Genomic DNA, 22,493 nt, shown 5'->3' with positions numbered 1-22,493 from the left:
AATGATTCCTATTCTCCCTTTCACACACCAGGAGTTTCACTCTGCACGGGTCCTGGTCTCCCTGTCGAACTGTTAATCCGTTGAGCTTATTGACCTGTCCTCCATCCCCTCCCATCCATTACCTATCCAAGTTTCTCAAATAGATGTTGTTAAGACCTCAGACAGAGTCAGGAATCGAAGGTTAACCATGTTGTGATTAATGTTCTGAGCTGTGTATATTTCAATGCAACAAGTATTGAAGGAAAGGCAGATGAGCTTGGATCATGGATCAACACATGGAATTATGATATTGTCACCATTATTGAGACTGGCTTGCAGATTTTCTGGGGTTCCATTGTTTTACACACGACAGAGTGCGAGGGATTAACGGGCTAGGGATGGCTTCACTACTCAGGGAAAATGTCATGGTGTGCAGGAGGGACAGATGACAGAACTCATCTAGTGAGGCTTTATGGGTAGACCGGAGAAATGAAAATTGTTTGAACATGTTAATGAGTCAATCTTATAGAACACTCAAGAGTCTGTGGGATTTAGAAGAACAAATTAGTAGATGTCAGTGAATATTGCAAGAAACATAATTTGTTATAATTTGATTTTAACCTTCCATACACGGACTGGAACTCTCATACCGTATATTGAGTAGATGTACTCATTTATTTGACAAATGTCTTCAGGGAAGTTTCGTTAATCAGTACATTGAAGTCCCAAACTCTCAAGTGTGATACTCAATCTCCCATTAGGGACTGAGCTAGGACACACATAACAGAAGTCTGTGTAGGGAAGCTCTTTGATTCTGGTGACCACAATGTCATCAGATTGAAAGGAAGTGTGGACAACAATAGCTCTGTTCCGTGGGGTGAGATTCTAAATTGGGCAAAGACCTATTCTGATGGCCTCAAAAAGGATCTGACTAGTGCGGTTGGCTATATTGTGGCAAATGAGTACTTGGTAAGTGGGAGACATTGAAAGATAAAATTTGTAGACTTCAATGTGCCTGTCCAAATAAAAGATAAATATGCCAGTTTTTCAAGAGATATTGAGGTCCTGGTATAGAAAAAAAAATAGGTGCATAACAGGTGTAGGCAGGTAGGAAAAAATGAGGTACTTCTGGAGTTGAGGAAATGCAAGATAACATTGAGGAAAGAAACCATGCAGGCTATAGGGTGGCCTAAGGTTGTCCTAGCAGACAAGGTGAGGGATTATACAGATATTTTAAAAGCAACAGGATTGCAGGGGACACAATCGAACATCTGGATGATCAGAATGGTAATATATGCATGGAGCCAACAAAGATGGAGGAGTTCTTAAGTGGATTTTTGTTTCTGTGTTCACTCGGGAAAATAATCTATAGAAGTGAGGCCATGGATGTTTGGCATATTGGGCAAATTCGAGTGTATAAATCCCCAGTGACTGAGAAGTTCAGCCCTCGGACCCTGATAGAAGCGAAATTGCAGGGATGCAGCCGATATGTTTATATTATGCTCAAAGACAGGACAGGTACCAGAGGATTGGAGGATACCTAATTTCATTCCACTGTTTGAAAAAGGCTCCAAAATTGAACCAGGAAATTATAGGCCAGTGCACTTGATATCAGACATGGGAAGACATTGGAAGGACGGGTTATAGGAGTACTTAAATAAATAGGACTGATTAGGAATATCCAACATGACTTTGTGTGTTCCAGACAATCTATTGAGTTTTTCAAAGAACTTACAAGGAATGTTACTAGGAAAGTTGATGAAGGTAAGGCACTGGATATTTTCTACATGGACTTTAGCAAGGCAGTTGACAAGGTACCACATAGGATGTTCACCAATAAATTTTATTCTCTTGCCATTCAAGGTGGGGTAGTAAATGGGAGTAGACATTGGCATAGCGGAGGAAGGCAAATAGTGGCAGCAGATGTTTGCCTCTCTGACTGGTGGAATTCTGCAGGGATCGGTGCTGATATCCTTCATTGTTTGTCATAAAAGGACCCCTACATGATTCGTGACTTTTCGATGACTGACATCGGGCAATGATTAATTAATAGCAATAACAGTCGGTGCTCCAGGGTTCAGTGAAGAGCCAGTGAGACGGCACCTACTGCAGCTCTGTTGCGCCGAGAAGCAAACAGTCGCGGATATCATGCTGCGCATGCGCTTATCTCCGGATGGGCGGCCGTTTCCTTCCGTCCTTCTGCATTCGGTGTTACCTCGGCCCGGAGTTTGGGGAAAGTTTTCGCCCGTCGAGAGAGGCTCCCGGCTCACCGGTGAGTATTTGCGCCTGTCGCGGAGTGTTGCTGGTCTGATATTCGGCGGTGTCCCCAGTTCAATTCACCGAACGGAAAGAGCACTTTAAAACGGAGAAATTGTATTTTCCGGACGCAGCGCCACTTGTATGAGTTTCTGCCTTGTCGGCCCGTTCGGGCAAGTCAATCAGATACAGATCTGACACACACTCTCGTTTTGTACAGCCTGTGATTCCTGATTCTTCCTCGTTATAGTGTTGCCGCCGCCCACTGCAATGGGAGGATAACAGAAGCCACATCCCACCTCCCAAACTTACTGTAATTTAAAAAGTTGACCAGGGCCCCACAGGACTTATCCGTCCCTGAACATCCTGCAAACAAGCCACCCCAGATCTACCCCAGAAGACAGAGGACCAGAATTAGGCTATTTGGCCCATTGAGTCTGCTCCGCCATTACATCGTGGCTGATCTAATTTTCCTTCTCCCTGTATCCCTTCATGCCCAGACTAATCAAGAATCTATCAAACTCTGCCTTAAATACACATTAAGCCTTGGCCTCCACAGCTGCCTGTGGCAAAGCATTCCACAGATTCATCATCTCTGGGTAACGACATTCATCCTCATCTCCGCACTGAAAGGACGTCCCTCCATTCTGAGGCTGTGACCCCTGGTCTTAGACCCTCCCATAAAACGGTCCCGAGCACTGAATCAGCACTGAATAGCACTGGCATATGTTGTGAAACTTGTTGTTTTGTGTTACATCCGTTAACATTTTCTAGAGTCTGGTAACGTCCAGGATCGCATAAACCTCCTGATGAAATATAGCGGCTGTCATGCTATTTGTAATTGTATCCATATGTTAGGCCCAGCGCAGATCTTCAAAGATGTTGACAAACTGAAACTTGAAGCTGCTCGCTCACTCTTCCACTGCTCTTCCCTCTACCTCCCCTTCCTGAAATCCACAATCAATTCCTTGGTCTTACCGATTTGAGTGCAAGGTTGTTGTTTTGGTACCGTTCAATCAGCTGATCTCTCTCTTTTTTTGTAATTTATTTTTTTATTGAAGTTCACCATCAAAGAAACATTTCCATAAAATCTATTTCAGATACTGTATATATATATCAAATAATCATATTTGTTACAAATCTCCACATAATATTTATGAGGTATACACTTATAGACAGGAGAGGAAAGAAAGAACAATCAAAATAAGAAAATTATGTACAGAGTAGGGAGTGATCTTTTTTTTAACAACATATTCATTAACTTGCGAGAATAAAATCAGGCCTATGAGGTGTTATGTAGTTAAACCATTTTTCTCCGTATGAATCAAATTGTTCCAATTTATGATTAACAGATGCTGTTATCTTCTCTATTTTGTAAATGCTCATTGTAATTTCCATCCATACATCTAAAGCTGGGATCTCCTGTGACAACCACTTCCTGGTAAGGGTCTTTTTACCAGCCACCAGCAGTACATTCATTAAATATTTATCTCATTTCAACCATTCTTGAGGTATATACCCAAAATATATGGCCTTACTCTCTAAGGTTATTTCACATTTAAAGATGTCTTGTAGGGCATTATGCATCCCACTCCAATAGTATTTGATAACGGGACATTCCCAGAAAATATGATATTGGTTTGCATTTTGATTTCCACAATTTCTCCAGCAAACAGGGAGGTTACTATCATAATGGGATTTCTGAGAGGGTGTAATAAAATATCTTATCAAGTTTTTTCCACCCAAACTCCCTCCGTTTCTGTGAAATGAAATGAAATATCTTTATTGTCATTTCATAGTACAATTTGTCATGCACCAATACAGCGAAAATGAGTTTGCGACTCTCGTACTCAATGCTCTAAAACAACAAATAAAATAAATAAACAGTAAATAAAATCAAGTAACCAGCCAGTATTGGTACACTTCCATTGATACCTCCATTTTAGTGTCCATTCTTCCTCAGATATTATTATCCCTCCTTCTTTCTCCCATTTTGTTTTAATGTATGAAGTCGAATGTGTTTTAAGATTTGACAAACCCTTAGACATGCTTGAAATGATTCTACTACCATTGTCTGAATTGTGTGCTTTTCTAAATAGCTCTATCAGACATGTACTTGCCTTGGTTACATTTTTAACCGTCCTATTAAAATACTGTCGCATCTGTAAATACCGATAAAAGTCTTGTTTTTCTAATAAGTGTTTCTGTTTGACCATTTCAAAACTGAACAGTGTTCCTTCTTTCATTATATTGCAAATAGCTGTTATTTCTTTAGCTGTCTAGTCCTTAAATCTAGCATCCAGTTTATTTCACGTAAAATCTGAGTCATATGCACACCATTTAAGAATTGCCATGTTTCTCTCTCTAGTTTATATTCTTTTATAATAGTTTTCCATATTTTAAGAGTCCATTTCACCCATGGGTTATCAATAATATTTATGTAACTTTGTAGGTTGTTATCAGCCAAAATTGCCTGTATGGGGATGGAAAGTATTCTATCCTCAATGTTTTTCCATTGAGCGTTATATGATGGGTTGCACCAGCATATCACAGCTCTCAACTGTGCTGCAAAATAATAACGTCTAAGAGAAGGTAGGCCCCATCCCCCCTTTTCTTTGGCTAATTGCAAAGTTCTGCGACAAACTCTAGGCCTTTTACCTTGCCATATATATCTTGATAGCATCTTGTTCCATTCATTGATTTGATTTTGGTTAATTTCTATTGGTAGGGTCTGAAAGAGATATAGTCATCTGGGCAGTATATTCATTTTAATAGATTCAATCCTTGAACTGAGACTAAGGAAAGGAATTAGGTTCCATCTTGTTATATCTTCCTTAATTTTTTATATATATAGGCTGATAATTGCATTCTGATAACTTTGCCAAATCTTTTGGCATAACGATACCCAAATATTTGATGGACTCTGTTTGCCATGCCTAAGGATATCTACTTTCAATTTCTCTTGGTGGGCTATAGTTATATGAAAGTAGTTGGATTTTATGTACGTTGCTCTCGTATCCTGATAATTGGCCATATTGTTCATAGGAATGCATCAATTTAGGTGAAGAGTATGTTGGTTGACGTAGATAGATCAAAATGTCATCCGTGTAACAGGCCGATTTACGCTCTGTCCCTTTAATAGTAATTCCCCTAATATCTTCATTTTGTCTAATGTGTTGAGCTAATGGTTCTAGATATAATGCGAAGAGTAGCTGTGACCATGCACAACCCTGTCTCGTGCCCCTTTCTAACGTAAAACTATTAGGTAAATATCCATTGATTTTAATCCTAGCAGTAGGATTGTCATATCGTGCCTGTATAGTTTTAATAATTGTGTCATGTAGACCAAATCTATGTAAATCTCTGTAAAGAAAATTCCAATTAACTGAATCAAATGTCTTTTCAGCATACACACTTATCACAATTGCTTAAATTTCATTTTTCATATGATCCATAATGTTGTGAAGTGTCCTTTGTATATTGTCTTGTGATTGGCGTTGTTGTATGAAACCCGTCTGATCATTATGTATCAGTGTGCGTAGAAACTATTCTAATCGTTTGGCCGTGATGGAGGTAAATATTCTATAATCCACATTAAGAACAGATATTGGTCTAAATGACTCACATTCCATTTTATCCTTGCCTTCTTTCGGTACAGCTGAGATTACCTCCTCCTTCCTGCTGGGTGGCATTTGCACCTTTCTTAGAGCCCAGTTCAGTGTGGGGAGTAAAACAGGAATTAACACATCTCTAAATTCTTTATACCACTCTGCCGTATATCCATCTGATCCTGGTGACTTGCTTAGTTTAACCCTACTAATTGCAGTTTTTAGTTCAGCTTCAGTTATGTCAGTAGTCATCATTCTATTTTGTTCTTTGCTTAAAGTGGGTAACTCTAAAGAACTCAAGAAGTTGTCAATTTGGGTTATGCTTCCCCCTGGAACTTTGGAATATAGAGTTTTGTAAAACATTTCAAAAGCTTCTTTAATTTCACTTACCTTATTTTTTTATCACTTTTGTTCTTGGATCCCTAATTCTATGAATTGTATTTTCTGTTCTCTTTTTTTTCAGTTTCCATGCCAGTATTTTCATAGATTTAGGTTCACTTTCATAGTGTCTTTGTTTCAGAAACATTATTTTTTTTCTAATTTCTTGTGTAGCCAAACTATTAATTTCATTCCTAACTTTTTAAATTTCCTCAAGTGTGTCCTGTGCCAAACTCAATTTGTGTTTTTCTTCTAGTTCCTTCAGCTTATTTTGTAATTCCTCCAATGTTTTATTCCTTATTTTTTTCTTATATGAAGATATTGCTATAATTTTCCCTCTTAAGACAGCCTTCAGAGTATCCCATAGAATGGGAGGTGAAACCTCTCCATTATCATTGAATTCTAAGTAAACACCAATGTCTTTTTTTAATTTGTTCCTTAAAATAGGGATCATTGAGCAGACTTGAATTTAGTTTCCAAATTGTATTCTTTGGTTGTAGATCAAAATCAACAGATAAATATATATGGGTGCATGGTCACTTGCATCTATTGTCCCAATTCCACAGGTGATTATTTTGTCTTTATCTTTTCCAAATGTTATGAAATCATCTATTCTTGTATATACTGAATGGGGGGCAGAATAATGAGTGTAATACCTTCTGTTCGGGAAAAGGTCCCTCCATATGTCAATTAGACCAACATCTTCAAAAAAAGTGTTAACTTTCTTATGTTAGGACTTTGTTTCATAAGTTTTTCTATTGGAAGAGTCTAACTTTGGTTGTAATTGTAAATTTAAATCTCCCCCACATATCAAGAGACTTTCTGTTTCTGTTACCATAATATTAATAATTTCCTGAAAGAAACTAATATCACTTCCTGGAGACACATATGTGTTTAATAAAGTAACTGGATTTCTGTCTATATTCCCCCTTACCAGAATATATCTGCACTCCTTATCTCCCATTTTGAATGCTTTTTCAAGATTTAGCTTGCTTGAGATGAGAATAGCAACTCCTCTTCTATGCCCTGATTTATATGAGCAGAAAAAACAAATTAGTGAAGCCCATTCTTTTACTTTTCCATGCTCATTATCACTTAAACGAGTTTCCTGTGAATATACTACCTGGGCTTGCTCTTTTTTTTCATTTTTGATAGAATTTTACTGCGTTTGATTGAATTTAACAGCGCATTGACATTAAAAGAAATGAATTTTACTTTGTCCTTAGCCATGTGTATTTATCTGTTAGTATATCATTGAAATTTGTAGAATATAACTTAATCGATCTACTCCCTGAACAAATAAGAGCCAAGAAATGCGAATAATAAAAAAAGGTAACGAAGGTGTGATTCCAAGGCTGGGGTCTCTAGCACAACCCAGTGTTGTGCTAGAAGAAACTTCTAGCCGTGGGGGATAGACCCTCCTACCTGTGAGTTGAGGGCCCCCACTGCAGTACCTATAAAAGTAAGTAAAACAATTTATGTCCATTTCCCTGTGTATTCCTCCCACGTATATATTCTCATTTAGGTGGGGAAAAAGGAGTGAATGAATGAATAAAAAAAATAGTAATATAAAAACCACATTATAATACGTATTTCTCGAGATAGGTATATCACCGTCTACTTTTGCTTCCGTTTAGTTTATCAGTACTTTTAAAGTTAGCCAAACCTTATGGCTCTTCTGGAGGAGGTGAGGGCTGCCCTCAGAGAACTCACAGTCTCTTCCTAATATCCTTCCCTCATCCTCCTCCCGTCCCCTGCTTTCTCGATACTCTTACTATTTCCCATGCAGATCGGGATAACTGCTCAGCCAGGCTTTCCCGCGGTCTGACCACGCTAACGAGCAACCCTCTGTTGTTCATGTCTGTAGTCTCTTCTTCCACCGTCTGATATAGCTGTATCCCTTCTTCATAAAACACCCTCAGTTTAGCAGGGTACATGGTTTGGAATTTAATCTTTTCTTGCTTTAATATTTGTTTCACTTTGGAATATTCCTTCTGTTTCTGTAGGACCACTGGGGACTAATCTTGATCAAAATATATTAAATTCCCTTTCCAAAATAAACTCTTCTTTCCCCAGGCCTTTCGTAGAATCTCCACCTTGCTCTTGAATCGAAGGAATCTAAGTACTGTTGACCGCGACTTACTTTCTCTGTCTCTGGAAGGCCTCGGGATGAGCACACGATGCGCCCTCTTAATTTCAATCTCCATAGTCGGGGAAATCTCCAGTGCTTCCAGCAGCACCTTTTCTGCAAACTCCATCATTGACAACCACTCTGCTCCTTCGCGAACATTATAAATCCTACTATTTTTCCGTCGCGATCTTCCCTCCTGGTCAAGCAATTTACTTTCCTGTTGATTTAATATTTCTATCATCTTACTTAGTATCTGTACCACGTTTTGCACGCGATCTTCCACCTTGTCAATTCGTGTCTCTGCCGCCGCTATTTTCTGATGGACGTTGGCGAGCTCTGACTTTATATCATTTAGTTGTTGTTTTATGTCGTTTTGGACTTCCCTTATCTCTTCCAGAATCTTTATCATATTTACCACTTTGCCTGAAGAAGGCCCATCGTCAGCTTTGCCGCCACGCACCCGCGTAGGAGAGCCACTCGTTGTACGTCTCTCTTCCATAGGCTCTGCAGTGATGCTTTTTTGAAATCTCCTTTCTTTTTCCCCATTCTTACACCCCCCCCATCAATTCAGATATTTTTGAATGATCTTATATTTGATGGATTAATGGGGCAAAATATGCGTTTTTCTGGAGGAGCTACTGATTTAAGCTGCCATTCTGGACGAAGACGTCACCGGAACCCAGCTGATCTACCTCACAGCTGTACACCTCCTTATCACCATCTGGAATTCTACCAGCAATAGTTGTGTCATTGGCAAACTTCTGGTTGTCCTTTGAGCTGTGCCTAGCCACACAGTCATGGGTGGAGTGAGAGTGGAGCTGTGGGCTAAGCGCGTATCCTTGAGGTGCACCAGTGTTGACTGTCAGGAAGGAAGAGAAGCTATTTCTGATCCACACACTGTGGTCTCCTGGTGTGGAAGTTAACAATCCAGTTTCAGAGAGAGGAACAGGGGCTCAGGTTTTTGGAGCTTTTAGATTAGAATTGAGTGTATATTTGTTGTAATCATCAAAAAGTAGTCTGATGCAGGGTTTTCTCTTGTAGTTCCGTCTGGCCAACATCGCCCTCACCTTGATCCAAGGATGTTAATCTTAGGATCATTATCCTCCACTCATTCTATTGACTATCCGTGGACACCCAGCAGGTGTGCTATGATCACATTATATACAGATAGAGGTAAAATTTACTTCAGAGGACACTGTTTTCCAGTCCTTGGAAGACTCGTGCCTGCTGTTGATATGTAATATGACTGTTCCACCAATGCATATAGCAAGAAAGACTTGATTATTCACGGGCAGAATAGACGATAAACAATTCTCATTAGTAGTGAATCTACAAGTGTTTTCCTGACACTTGACGACAATGTGAATCCCTTTCAAAGGGCAGGTTACATTTTTCCCATTGAGGAATGTGGAACTTTGCAGCAACATAAAACCTGCCTTTACAATCACCATCTGTACCCAGTGCACTGTTGGTTAGTGTAAGACATGTAATGTGACATAAGGGTACCTTGTCTTCAAGCCATTCTTCTGTCTGCCCTCCTGATAGCCAGTTTGGTACCTGATAGGGATCAAGTTGTAATAAATTTGTGCCAATCATGGTTATTAATCATGTAGACCATGTGGCACAAATCTCAGTCTTATGTGTTTCCTTCGTAGTTGAGTCTGTATATGATCAGTAACCAGGTTTGTTGCACCTTGAAGGGGCTTGACTGCATCCAGAGTTACCTGGGATACATCACAAACAATCTGATTCTTCTGGCACAAATCTTGATAACCTTCTCCAGTAATATACTTTCTACCTTATTGTCGCCAAACAATTGATACCAGAACATACAATCATCACAGCGATATTTGATTCTGCGCTTCCTGCTCCCTGGATTACAAATCAATAGTAAATATTAAAAATTTAAATTATAAATCATAAATAGAAAATAGAAAAATGGAGAGTAAGGTAGTGCAAAAAACTGAGAGGCAGGTCCGGATATTTGGAGGGTATGGCCCAGATCTGGGTCAGGATCCGTTCAGCAGTCTTATCACAGTTGGAAAGAAGCTGTTCCCAAATCTGGCCGTGCGAGTCTTCAAGCTCCTGAGCCTTCTCCCGGAGGGAAGAGGGATGAAAAGTGTGTTGGCTGGGTGGGTCGTGTCCTTGATTATCCTGGCAGCACTGCTCCGACAGCGTGCAGTGTAAAGTGAGTACAAGGATGGAAGATTGCTTTGTGTGATGTACTGCGCTGTGTTCACCATCTTCTGCAGCTTCTTCCGGTCTTGGACAGGGCAACTTCCATACCAGGTTGTGATGCACCCTAGAAGAATGCTTTCTACGGTGCATCTATAAAAATTAGTGAGGGTTTTAGGGAACAGGCCAAATTTCTTTAGTTTCCTCAGGAAGTAAAGGCGCTGGTGGGCCTTCTTGGCAGTGAACTCTGCTTGGTTGGACCAAGTCAGGTCACTTGTGATATTTGTGATGTCAGTCCCCTAACACTCACTGTGTATGTTTTAGCCTGGCTTTCCTGTCAAAGTGCAACAGCTTGAAATTTTCTATGTTAAGCTCCACTTGTTATTTTTCAGCCCATTTTCCCAGATGGTCTCGATCATCTTACAAGCTTTGATCGCCTTCTGCACTGTTCACTCTACCCCTAATCTTGATGTCATCCACAAGTTTTTGATTCTGTTTGCCCCGTTATTATTCAGTCATTCATATAGACGATAAACAACAACAGACCCAGCACCGATGCATTGGACTAGAAAGTGACACTATGTACTGGCTTCTCTCACTAAGCCAACATTGAATCCAGTTGACTGCTTCATCCTGAATGCCAAATAACATATCCCTTTTGGACCAACCTCCCATGGGGTATTTTGTCATAGATCATGCAGACAACATTCAGCTTTCCCTTCATCAAACTTCTTGGTAACAGCTTCAAAAGCATCCGTAAAATTCGTTGGATGTAATCTGCCACGGGCAAAGCCATGTTGAGTATCCCCAATTAGACCTTGTTTACCCAAACACTTATATATGATGCCCATTACAGTACATTCCAAAAAATATAGAGGAAAAAAATACTGAATTCCAGTCAGTATATGTCTGTCTATTAAATAGTTCAGTTGAAATTTGTAGTGTAAATGGCTCAGTGCCATTCAGAAATTGGATAGCAGAGGGGAAGAGGCTGTTCCTGAATCACTGAATGTGTGCCTTCAGACTTCTGTACCTCCTTCCTGATGACAACAATGTGAAAGGGACAGATCCTGGGTGACGGGGTTCCTTAATGATGGATGCTGCCTTCCTAGGGTACCGCCCATTGAAGATGTATTGGATACTGCGGAGGCGGGTGCCTATGATAGAGCAGACTAATTTTACAAGTTTCTGCAACTGATTTTGGTCCTGTGCAGTGGACCCACCTTCTCCCCCCTCCCCCAATAGCAGACAGTGATGCAGCCTGTCAGAATGCTGTCCACATTACATTTGTAGAAGTTTTTGAGTGTTTTGGGTGGCAAACCAAATCTCAAGCTCTGAATGAAATTTAGCTGCTAACTTCCCTTCTCTCTAGCTGTATCAATATGTTGCATCCAGGTTCGAACGCATGGTTCCTTTTCAAAGACAGGATACTTACACTGAATATTGTAGACCAAACTATTTCACTAGGAGAACGTCTGGAAAGAAGGAAGCAGAAAAAAAAATCAGCGTGCCTTGTCAATGGGAGCGTGTTGTGGGATGATTTACATTCATTTGTCTCGAGCAGCAACTACTTACAGAGCTCATATAAAAACTAAACATCTTCAACTAGTTGAGAGATTGGTAAAATAATAACGGAATCAAATGCATCTTCGAGGAAAGAAATATCGCTGAGATGCAGAAACTGAAATGTGAGCATTACTCTTTTTAGCTCAGGGACAGATTTAGCTCGTTATAGAACTGTAGTTGTTACCTTGAAGCTTGTCTCAGAAGAGCAAGTTCATGGGCCTGCTGAACAACAGTCCTTGAACGCAATAATCAGGAGCAGATTTGCTTCGTCACATCCTTGTTGCCAATTTCAGCCCAGGTAGAGTTTGAACATGTACGATCAGTATCTGTGGGAAATAACAGGAGAAAAAGAATTGAATACTTAGCAAACAATGCGCATACTACTGGTGTCTGGAGGCCAGTGATGTTACAGTAACCCTTGCCCCTATCAGCTGGAGCTTGCTGTGGGTAATAAGCGAGTTGTGGTGCGGAAAGTATAATCCGACTCAAGCATAATATCATATCGGGCCTGAGCTTGCTATGCTTCCTCTGAAGCACAGATAGAAGGGCCGAAAGAAGCATAGTCAGTGTTACCAGACGTTGACATAAGAAAAGTGAGTAAACGGACAAATTTACTCCAAAGTCCAAGTTGCATGGAACAGGTTGTTTCCGAGCAACCACTGAGCCCAGGAGGTAGATGTGAGCTAGGTTAATGCTTTCCAAATGGAGCTGAAATTTACTTGGTGTGTGTTAATTTACCTCTGCAACCATAACACTGACTTGCTGGGATCAGAATCAGGAGGGTACACACGAGGGAATATACTGAGAGAAGTCATCCATCATGTTCCTCTCCATCACTGTCCGCTCACACTATCAAGGCACTGAACAGTAATTGAACAATAACGGTCGGAAATTACTAAATTATCAAATAGACAATGGATATGTGACAGATTCATTCTTAAAGGAATTAGCAGTGTTCTTCCATGATTATAATTAACAAAATTGCTTATTACTATATTACTCCCACACCCACTGCTTTTGGAGATATTTATGAAATTGTCCCCCCTCCTTTGCAGTTCTGAACGTCGAGCCAGAGCTATGGAATTTTAAGGACAGGGCAGCCCAGACCATCTGCACTCGCCAGTGTTTCCAGTGGCAGGAGGTTGGTTCACCCTTCTGCACTGATCTCAGTTTCTGGCATCACTGAGACCGGGGCCCAGGAGAGTGGCGGCAGCTGGAAATTTGTTTCATTTATATGTTTGTGCGATGTGGCACTGCATGCAAGATCGGCCTCATTTCTCCTTTCTATATACCCCTGTATTAAGTGTATCACTAAGTCATTTCTAGGAGGATGGTATAAATCATCTCCAATGCAGGGGTTTTCTGATGGGTATTTGGAGAGGAGGTTCCCTTCCTGAAAGAACAGCCGCCAGCATATTATTTAATTACTTTTAATTTCATTATCGCCAATATAGGGAGGATACATTACAATGTAATTTATTGTTACCTGCACTGTGGTCAAGAGCAGCCATGGCAAGACCCATAGTTACTGTTCCATCATAATCCTCATACTGTGAGCATGATACACGTAAGCACAATGATGTGGCCATTTGACCATTCCATGCTCCATTGGAGAATGTGGGTCTACCTGACTGGCAGACCACAGTTTGTGCAGCTTAAGAGCTTTGTGTTAGACATGGCTATGAACAGCACGGTGGCCCCACAGAGGACTACATTGAACCCCTTCCTGTTTACCCTGTACCTAGCTCAGACTTTACATACAACACTGAGTCATTTCATCTGCAGAAATTCTGTGATGTCTCAGCAATGGGTGTATAAAGAGAGGATGGGAGGATGAGTACAGGGCCCTGGTGGAGGACCTTGTCAAATGTTTCAAGCTGAATCATCAGCAGCTTAACATGAGTAAGACAAAGGAGATGGTGGTGGACTTTAGGAAAACTAAGCCAGCAGTGCTTCCTGTTACTATTGCTGGTGAGAGTATGGATGTGGTGAGGATCTACCACTACCTGGGGTGCACCTGGATGACAGGCTTGAGCGGAGCACCAACACAGAGGCTTTGTACGAGGAGGGCCAGAGACACCTCTACTTCCTAAGGAGACGGAGGTCCTTTGGAGTATGCAGGTCTGTCCTTCACACGTTCTACCAGTTTGTTGTTGCCAGTCAATTTTCTATGCGGTGATGTGCTGAGGCAATGGCATCAAACCGGTGATGTCAACAGGCTCAATGAACTGATTAGAAAGTCTGGCTCTGTTATATGAGTCAAAGTGGACACACTGGAGGCTGAGTTAGAAAAAAGGATGCCATGGAAAATCCGGGCAATCTTGGACAATGTTTCTCACCCCCTGCATGCCACCTTGGCTAAACAGAGGAGCACTTTCAGAGATAGACTAAGGCATGCACTGCTCCAAGGAGCTTGTTATGAAGTCATTCTACCCCTTGGCCATTAAGTTCTCTAATGAGTCAGTCTATAACTTGGGAAGTGAATATCCCCTTCAGTTAGGTTGTTTGAGTTAACTTATTTTTCGTTCTTTCTTACTTTTCTAGTATTTATATATTTGTGCATTTGTAATGCTACAGTGACACTGCAATTTCCTTTGGGATCGAAAAGTATCGATCTATCTGTCTTAGCCTCAGCTCCACTTTCCTACCAGTTCACAGTAACAATGGACTTGCAGGATAACTATCCCCAAGAAAGTGAAACGTCACACACTTGAAATGACTGATTTGTGATTTGTAAGCAGCTGAAAAACTCTTACAAATGGTGTCAAGAGATTAGTCTCATGTCTGGGGCTCTTCTTTCCTTGCTCATTCATTGGTGAAACTATGTGCTGTGTGCGGATTTCAGTTATTGTATCACATTGCCAATTCATTAGCATGAGCAACATGCTATATTCTCAGTGAATGTCCACAATTTACTTTTGAAACCTTGCATGTAAGACTGTAGATGGAAATGACAAGCACCATTGTGCATATTTGCACATGAAGCAGCTCCAAATTAAATACTATGGTGCTATTTTTCCATAGCTGTGAGAATCTCACAAGTCACAAGTTGTGTTTGAAACTTCAAACACAATTCACTCTCTTTTTCACTATTATAGATCCTAAAACATGAGGATGGAATAAATCTGCTTTTTCTACAGACCAGTGAATTAGTTTTTATCTGTTTATTTCATTTATTTCTTCCATTCCCAGAGCACTCATCCTCCGCTGATTCTTTTATGAGAAATGCACGATTTGAGGAAAATTGCCAAGTATTGACAATTGTTTATACATGGCTTTTCAATATTCAAGTTAGTCCAGTAAGCCTAGTAGGTTGTTAAGCAGAGGTACAGCCGAACAGCTCCCATGGAGAATCCCAGACCCATCCATTCACTGGACAACAGCAAATGCAGGAAGCATCATGAACTGTAAGAGAGCTAGCACCAGGGTACAAAGTTGAAAGGGTAACAACCCTTTGCAGGTCAGGTCTGAATGCCACAATCTCCCAGATGTAATAGTGGCCAAAGGACCTAGGGTAATGGATGAATTGAAGGAAATTTATTTTGGGCAGGAAATGGTGTTGGATAGGCTGTTGGGTCCCCGGGACCTGATGGCCTGTGTCCCAGGGTACTTAAGGAGGTGGCTTTAGAAATCATAGACGCATTGGTAATCATTTTCCAATGTTCTATAGATTCAGGATCAATTCCTGTGGATTGGAGGGTGGCTAATGTTGTCCCTCTTTTCAAGAATGGAGGAAGAGAGAAAACAGGGAATTATAGACCGGTTAGCCTGACGTCGGTGGTGGAAAAGATGCTGGAGTCAATTACAAAAGATGAAATTACAACACATCTGGATAGCAGTAACGGGATCAGTCCAAGTTAGCATGGATTTACAAAGGGGAAATTGTGCTTGACTAATCTTCTGGATTTTTTTGAGGATGTAACTATGAAAATGGACAAGGCAGAGCCAGTGGATGTAGTGTATCTGGACTGTCAGAAAGCCTTTGATAAAGTCCCACATAGGAGATTAGTGGGCAAAATTAGGGCACATGGTATTGGAGGCAGAGTACTGACGTGGATTGAAAATTGGCTGGCTGACAGAAAACGAAGAGTAGCGATTAACGGGTCCCTTTCGAAATGGCAGGCAGTGACCACTGGGGTACCGCAGGGTTCAGAGCTGGGACCGCAGCTGTTTGTAATATATATTAATGATTTAGATGAGGGAATTAAAAGTAACATTAGCAAATTTGCCAATGACACAAAGCTGGGTGGCAGTGTGAAATGTGAGGAGGATCTTATGAGAATGCAGAGTGAATTGGACAGGCTGGGTGAGTGGGCAGATGCACGGCAGATGCAGTTTAATGTGGATAAATGTGAGGTTATCCACTTTGGTAAGAACAGGAAGGCAGATTATTATCTAAATGGAATCAAGTTAGGAAAAGGGGAAGTACAATGAGATCTAGGTGTTGTTGTACATCAGTCACTGAAAGCAAGCATACATGTACAACAGGCAGTGAAGAAAGCTAATGGCATGCTGGCCTTCATAACAAGGGAAATTGAGTGTATATATATATAGAGAGAGCAAAGAGGTCCTTCTGCAGCTGTACAGGGCACTGGTGAGAGCACACCTGGAGTACTGTGTGCAGATTTGGTCTCCAAATTTGAGGAAGGACATTTTTGCTATTGAGGGAGTGCAGCGTAGGCTCACAAGGTTAATTCCTGGGATGGCGGGACTGTCATATGTTGAAAGATTGGAGCGACTGGTCTTGTATACTCTGGAATTTAGAAGGCTGAGAGGGGATCTTATTGAAACATATAAGATTATTAAGGGATTGGACACGCTGGAGGCAGGAAGCATGTTCCCGCTGATGGGTGAGTCCAGAACCAGAGGCCACAGTTTAGGAATAAGGGGTAGGCCATTTAGAACGGAGTTTGAGGAGAACCTTTTTCACCCAGAGAGTGGTGGATAATTGGAATGCTCTGCCCCAGAAGGCTGTGGAGGCCAAGTCTCTGGATGCTTTCAAGAAAGAGATGGATAGAGCTCTTAAAGATAGCGGAATCAAAGGTTATGGGGATAAGGCAGGAACTGGATATTGATAGTGGATGATCCGCCATGATCACAGTGAATGGCGGTGCTGGCTCGAAGGGCCGAATGGCCTACTCCTGCACCTATTGTCTATTGGCTATTGAGGGATTGAGGCGACAAACCACAGCCAAGGAATGCGAAATGTAGCGTATAATTTAGCAATGTCCAGACAGAAGAGCAGGATTGGATCGACAATGTAAGACAATTCTGAGACTTTCTGGCCAACCAAACGATATTCACCAACCACTATTGGGCACTAATGGCTCCACCTTGCGGTTCCTCAGGGCCGAGCCCAAACAAATTATACAAGGGTGAAGGGGACAGTAGGATTTGGGTCCGATTGTTAAATTCATTAACAAGAGGGAGGACATGTGTTTCTTTGTTGATATACACTGCTTCAGGAGGCCATGTTGCCTTCATGGGTCCAGTTAGGTGCAGGACATTCGGAAGCAGTGATTGCAATCCAAGTAGTTACCCATGACATAAATGAAAAGAGCAGTGAATTCTTGCTGGTGTAATGGACAAAACACGGCACGATATTATAAAATACCAGCTGAAATTGATGAATATCTGAAGTGGGAAGGTAGAGCAGATTAATGATTGGCCTTGAATAAGGGTGTTGGGAATTCTGTACCACATACTGCTGTAGAGTTAGAGTCATTAAATAAGTCCAAAGTGGAAGGCTTGAAATACCGAAGAATCTGGTGGCGTTGGGGAGAACAGTGATGTGGTCATCAAGGGATTTGGATTAACATGGATTGTATTGACATCATTGAAGACTCAGTGATCTCCTCCTGAGCAGGGTTCTTCCTGATGTCTGAGAGTAGCAAATCTAAAGTCGTTCCAATTTAAATGTTTGGGAACAAGACCACTAACAATATGGTAAAACAACAGCACAGACCTGTGAAGGTGAGGCATTTGCTGTGTTTTCTTCAAGTTCTCCAAGTGGCCACGTGGGTTTGAAACTTGTTTCTATTCTCTTCCCGAAACGCGTCGGTAGGGTACTGTTTCACTATCAGTGTGATCTTTTCACATTCACCATAATGGTTTACAGCAGGTAAACCATCTCTTCCCAAAACGTGTTGGTTGGTTAATTTTTCGTCATGAGTTGCTACAATACTACCAGGCATTGGGAAATAATCCAAGTAAGCAAAATCTTGACTAACAGGAAGAAAAATGAGCAAGAGAACTGGTGAATGCTTATTGAAATGGCAAAAGGCCAGGTGACAATCCTGTCAGAATGAACCTGCGTTCCAGTGCACACGTCACAGGCAATCAGGATACAATCATACAGAGCTTTTGATTAGATCACATTTCAAGTGTGGAGTAAATTCTGATATTATTGTCTCAAAAGGGCGATACCCAGCAGATAGGGAAATGATGTAATGAAGGATTTGGAATGTAATTACTGGAAGTCTCATTGGCATATTGTGAGAGACTAAGTGGGCTGAATGTTTAGAAGCCGGAAGAGGCCTCATTAAAATGTTTCTATATTTTGGAGTCCCGCATTGGAGCATGTCTGCAGAATACTTCACTAGGCAGTCTAGTTCCTTATCAGTCACTGAACAGCAACAAAATGAGAAGAAATTTCTTCACTCGGGTAATAGAAACACTGTGGAACTATCTATGCACAGGCTCTGGCATAGATAGAGCCATAGAACACTACAGCACAGAACACAGGCCATTCAGCCCTTCTAGTCTGCCAAAACTTTATTCCGCTAGTCCAGGGTTCCCCAATTAGTTTTCCACAAGGGCCAAATTATGTCAAGCATGCCAAGCCGAGGGCCAAAACGTCCAGGGTTTTTTTTTTCACTGTGCCAGTAAGTTGTTTTATGGGCAGATGTTGTTGTTGGTGCTATTACCATTATTATTAGTAGTAGTAGTAGTAATGATGGTAGTGGTAGTAGGCCTGGGATTCTCAAAGCCTGTGTTGTGGGTCACACCAAAAAATGCACTCTTTAAACAAAATAAGTCCAAAACCAGCCATTTAATAATGACTGTAGCTATCACAACTGTCAGCTGTCATATTGAGAACTCATCTGGGATCATCAGTGAATGGCTTCTTAAGTTTGGCAAGATTCCATGACACATACAATGATGCAGCTGTTGTGCTGTCTTGTACAGATGTTGATTTATTACTGGATCCTCTACAGTTTGCTTATCGTCCAAATCGCACTACGGAGGACGCAATATCCACCACACTGCACACAGTTCTCTCTCACTTGGACAACAAAGACACTTATGCCAGAATCCTGTACATTGATTTCAGTTCAGTGTTCAATACCATCATCCCGCAGAGACTAGTGGAGAAACTGTCGCTGCTTGGCCTTAGCACTGCCATGTGTCGCTGGATTCTGGATTTCTTGACAGAGAGACCACAGTCAGTCCGTGTTGGCAGGAACATCTCTGACTCCAACACACTGAGCTCTGGATCCCCACAAGGCTCTGTGCTTAGCCCATTGCTGTTTACACTGCTAACACATGACTGTGCAGCCAGATTCAAGGAGAACCTGATCATTAAATTTGCAGATGATACCACAGTCGTGGGGCTCATCAGCAAAAATGATGAAACTATGTACAGGGAGGAGGTCAAACACCTAGAGAGCTGGTGCAGGGATAACAAATTGCTGCTTAATGCCACCAAAACCAAGGAGATGATTGTCGATTTCAGACGGTCTCAGTCTGAGCACACACCCCTCAGCATCAGCGGCTCCACAGTGGAGAGAGTGGAAAACATCAAGTTCCTTGGGGTGCAGATCTCGGACAATCTCACCTGGTCCAGGAACACCACTGGGATTGTGAAACGGGGCCCAGCAGAGATTGCACCTTCTGCGGAAGCTTAAACAAGCATCACTCCCCACTAACACCTTAACTACATTCTACAGAGGCGTGGTTGAGAGTGTGCTGACCTTTAGCATCACAACCTGGTACTCCAGCTGCAGTGCTGTCGACAAAAAAGCCTTGTAGAGGGTGGTTAGGGGGAGCAGTGAAGGTTATTGGGGTCTCCCTACCTTCTGTGCAAGACCTCTTTCTGATTCGATGCTTCCAGAAAACACGGTACATCATTAAAGACGCCTCACACTGTCTCCATGAACTGTTTGTTCTTCTGCCATCAGGCAAACGTTACAGTAGCATCAAACTAAAACCACAAGGCTACTAAACAGCTTCCTCCCACAGGCAGTCAGACTGCTAAATAGCTGCTCTACCTGACTCTGCTTTGGACACTTTTAACTTGCACTGGACACTTATAACTGATTTTAACTGACATGTGGCTGTTGTGTTTTACTATTTATTGTAATGTTTATTTTTTAGTGTTGCTTTTGTTATGTTATGATTGCACTGCCCCTGAGAAACGCTGTCGCATTCTGCCCTGCAGAGCTGATTTATGGTTAGAATGACAATAAAGTTTTTTGAATCTCTTTGAATCTCTTTATAGATAGTAGAAACGGAGTGCTTTATGATGTTATCATATTTGCGTTGATCTGGTTCTGCAGGGTAGTTGGCATTGAAACTGGCAGCGTGCATAGTGTTGAAGTGCCGCTTTAGATTTTCCGATTTGCAGACAGCTACGGACTGCATGCATATTAAGCATGTCGGTTTAGCATTGATATGGTCCGGTAAAATAAAACAAAACTGATCAGTCCAGTCAGATTTGAACTGACGGTTTTCCTCGTCGACTTTGCGCTTTTTTGATCAGGCCATGTTGTTCTTGGTTTAGGGCCCATGTCTTACTGCTGGTAACAAATCACTTAATGACAGTTTCACTTTTAGATGACAGGTGGGTAGCTGGTGCATGCTGCTGTCTAGTGGAGGACTGTAGAGAGCACGCAGTAGGTCGCGCGCTCTGCGGGGGCGTAGGTCAAGTGTACAGAGTGGGATGAGGTTAAAATAAATTAAGCAGCGCGCGCTTTATTTACATGTTATGACAGGTGCGTTCATGTAAGTGCCCATGGGTCGGCGCAGTCCAGACATTTGGTTCTCGCGGTCTGGACCTGGCCCGCGGTCCGCGTATTGGGGTTGTCTGTGCTAGTCCCATTGACCCGCACCCAGTCCATAACCCTCCAGACCTCTCCCATCCATGTATCTATCAAATTTGTTCTTAAAACTTAAGAGTGAGCTCGCATTTACCACATCAGATAGCAGCTCGTTCCACACTCCCACCCCTCTCTGAGTGAAGAAGTTCCCCCTAAACCTTTCACCTTTCACCCTAAAGCCATGTCCTCTCGTATTTATCTCTCCTAATCTAAGTGGAAAGAGCCTACTCACATTTACTCTGTCTATACCCCTCATTATTTTGTAAACCTCTATCAAATCTCCCCTCATTCTTCTACGCTCCAAGGAATAAAGTCCTAACCTGTTCAATCTTTCCCTGTAACTCAACTCCTGAATGCCCAGCAACATCCTAGAAAATCTCCTCTGCACTTTCAATCTTACTGAGATTCAGAGATTAAGGGAGCTAGGGCTTTCAGAGATTAAAAGAGCTAGGGCTTTACTCTTTGGACAGAAGGAGGATGAGAGGAGACATGATAGAGGTGTACAAGATAATAAGAGGAATAGATAGAGTGGATAGCCAGCGCCTCTTCCCCAGGGCACCACTGCTCAATACAAGAGGACATGGCTTTAAGGTAAGGGGTAGGAAGTTCAAGGGGGATATTAGAGGAAGGTTCTTTACTCAGGGAGTGGTTGGTGCGTGGAATGCACTGCCTGAGTCGGTGGAGGCAGATACACTAGTGAAGTTTAAGAGACTACTAGACAGGTATATGGAGGAATTTACGGTGGCGGGTTATATGGGAGTCAGGGTTTGAGGGTCGGCACAACATTGTGGGCCAAAGGGCCTGTACTGTGTTGTACTATTCTATGTTCTATGTTTACTGATATCCTTCCTATAGTTAGGTGATCAGAACTCCACATGATCTCCATCATGGATGATGTCGCCGAGACGAGAGAGGGTCTGGAGATATCAACAAGGAAGGACAAGGGTGTGTTACGAATGTTTTAAAAATATAATTGTTGCTCCTGACAACTGAGGAGCATCTGGCTTGCAAAAATGCATTTTTACAGAGAAGATAAAAAACCTGATCTCATTTAAAATGATGATTTTTTTTTGCGAAGTAAAAGAATCCAATATTGTGGCAAGTGTGATGAAATATAGAAGAAGTTTTACCCAAAGGGCAGCAGAGACGATTAGCGGTGAGTGATAACCTTAACACTAGACTGTAGAATAACAAGCCACAAGGCCCACAGAACAAGAGGGAACAGAAACTAAACACAGCAGGCTACAAGATAAACTTTAGGGAAGGAGAGTGAAAACTCAAGCAGCTGGTTGAGATCGGCTG

The 22,493-nt window shown here is 41.7% G+C and overlaps 1 protein-coding gene and 1 long non-coding RNA gene across 12 annotated transcripts in view; one reads left to right on the top strand and one right to left on the bottom strand.

The window, feature by feature from the left end:
• LOC140206800 (NACHT, LRR and PYD domains-containing protein 3-like) overlaps window positions 1–22,493 on the top strand; it is a 53,456-nt gene that overhangs the window by 5,532 nt on the left and 25,431 nt on the right. For 5 of the 11 annotated variants that reach the window (XM_072275030.1, XM_072275024.1, XM_072275022.1 and 2 more), the window contains exon 1: window positions 21,921–22,136. The exons of 1 other annotated variant lie outside the window; for it this stretch is intronic. In XM_072275030.1, coding sequence (XP_072131131.1) covers window positions 22,067–22,136 — 70 coding nt within the window. In that variant the 5' untranslated portion in view covers window positions 21,921–22,066. Of the gene's footprint in view, window positions 1–2,166; window positions 2,252–21,918; window positions 22,137–22,158; window positions 22,348–22,493 lie in introns of those variants that run through there. 5 more of the 11 variants (XM_072275026.1, XM_072275025.1, XM_072275031.1 and 2 more) reach the window with 5 other exon arrangements.
• LOC140206804 (uncharacterized) lies at window positions 7,168–12,415 on the bottom strand. The gene is made up of 3 exons (XR_011888390.1): window positions 12,278–12,415; window positions 11,963–12,002; window positions 7,168–7,247 (listed from the first exon to the last, which is right to left on the bottom strand). It is a non-coding gene; the product is annotated as an uncharacterized lncRNA (long non-coding RNA).

Source organism: Mobula birostris, chromosome 13 (genome assembly GCF_030028105.1).
Source record: "Mobula birostris isolate sMobBir1 chromosome 13, sMobBir1.hap1, whole genome shotgun sequence".
Taxonomy (NCBI): Eukaryota; Metazoa; Chordata; class Chondrichthyes; order Myliobatiformes; family Myliobatidae; genus Mobula; species Mobula birostris.
The sequence above is the reverse complement of the archived record's forward strand: the minus strand, read 5'-3'. Positions and strand labels throughout refer to the sequence as shown.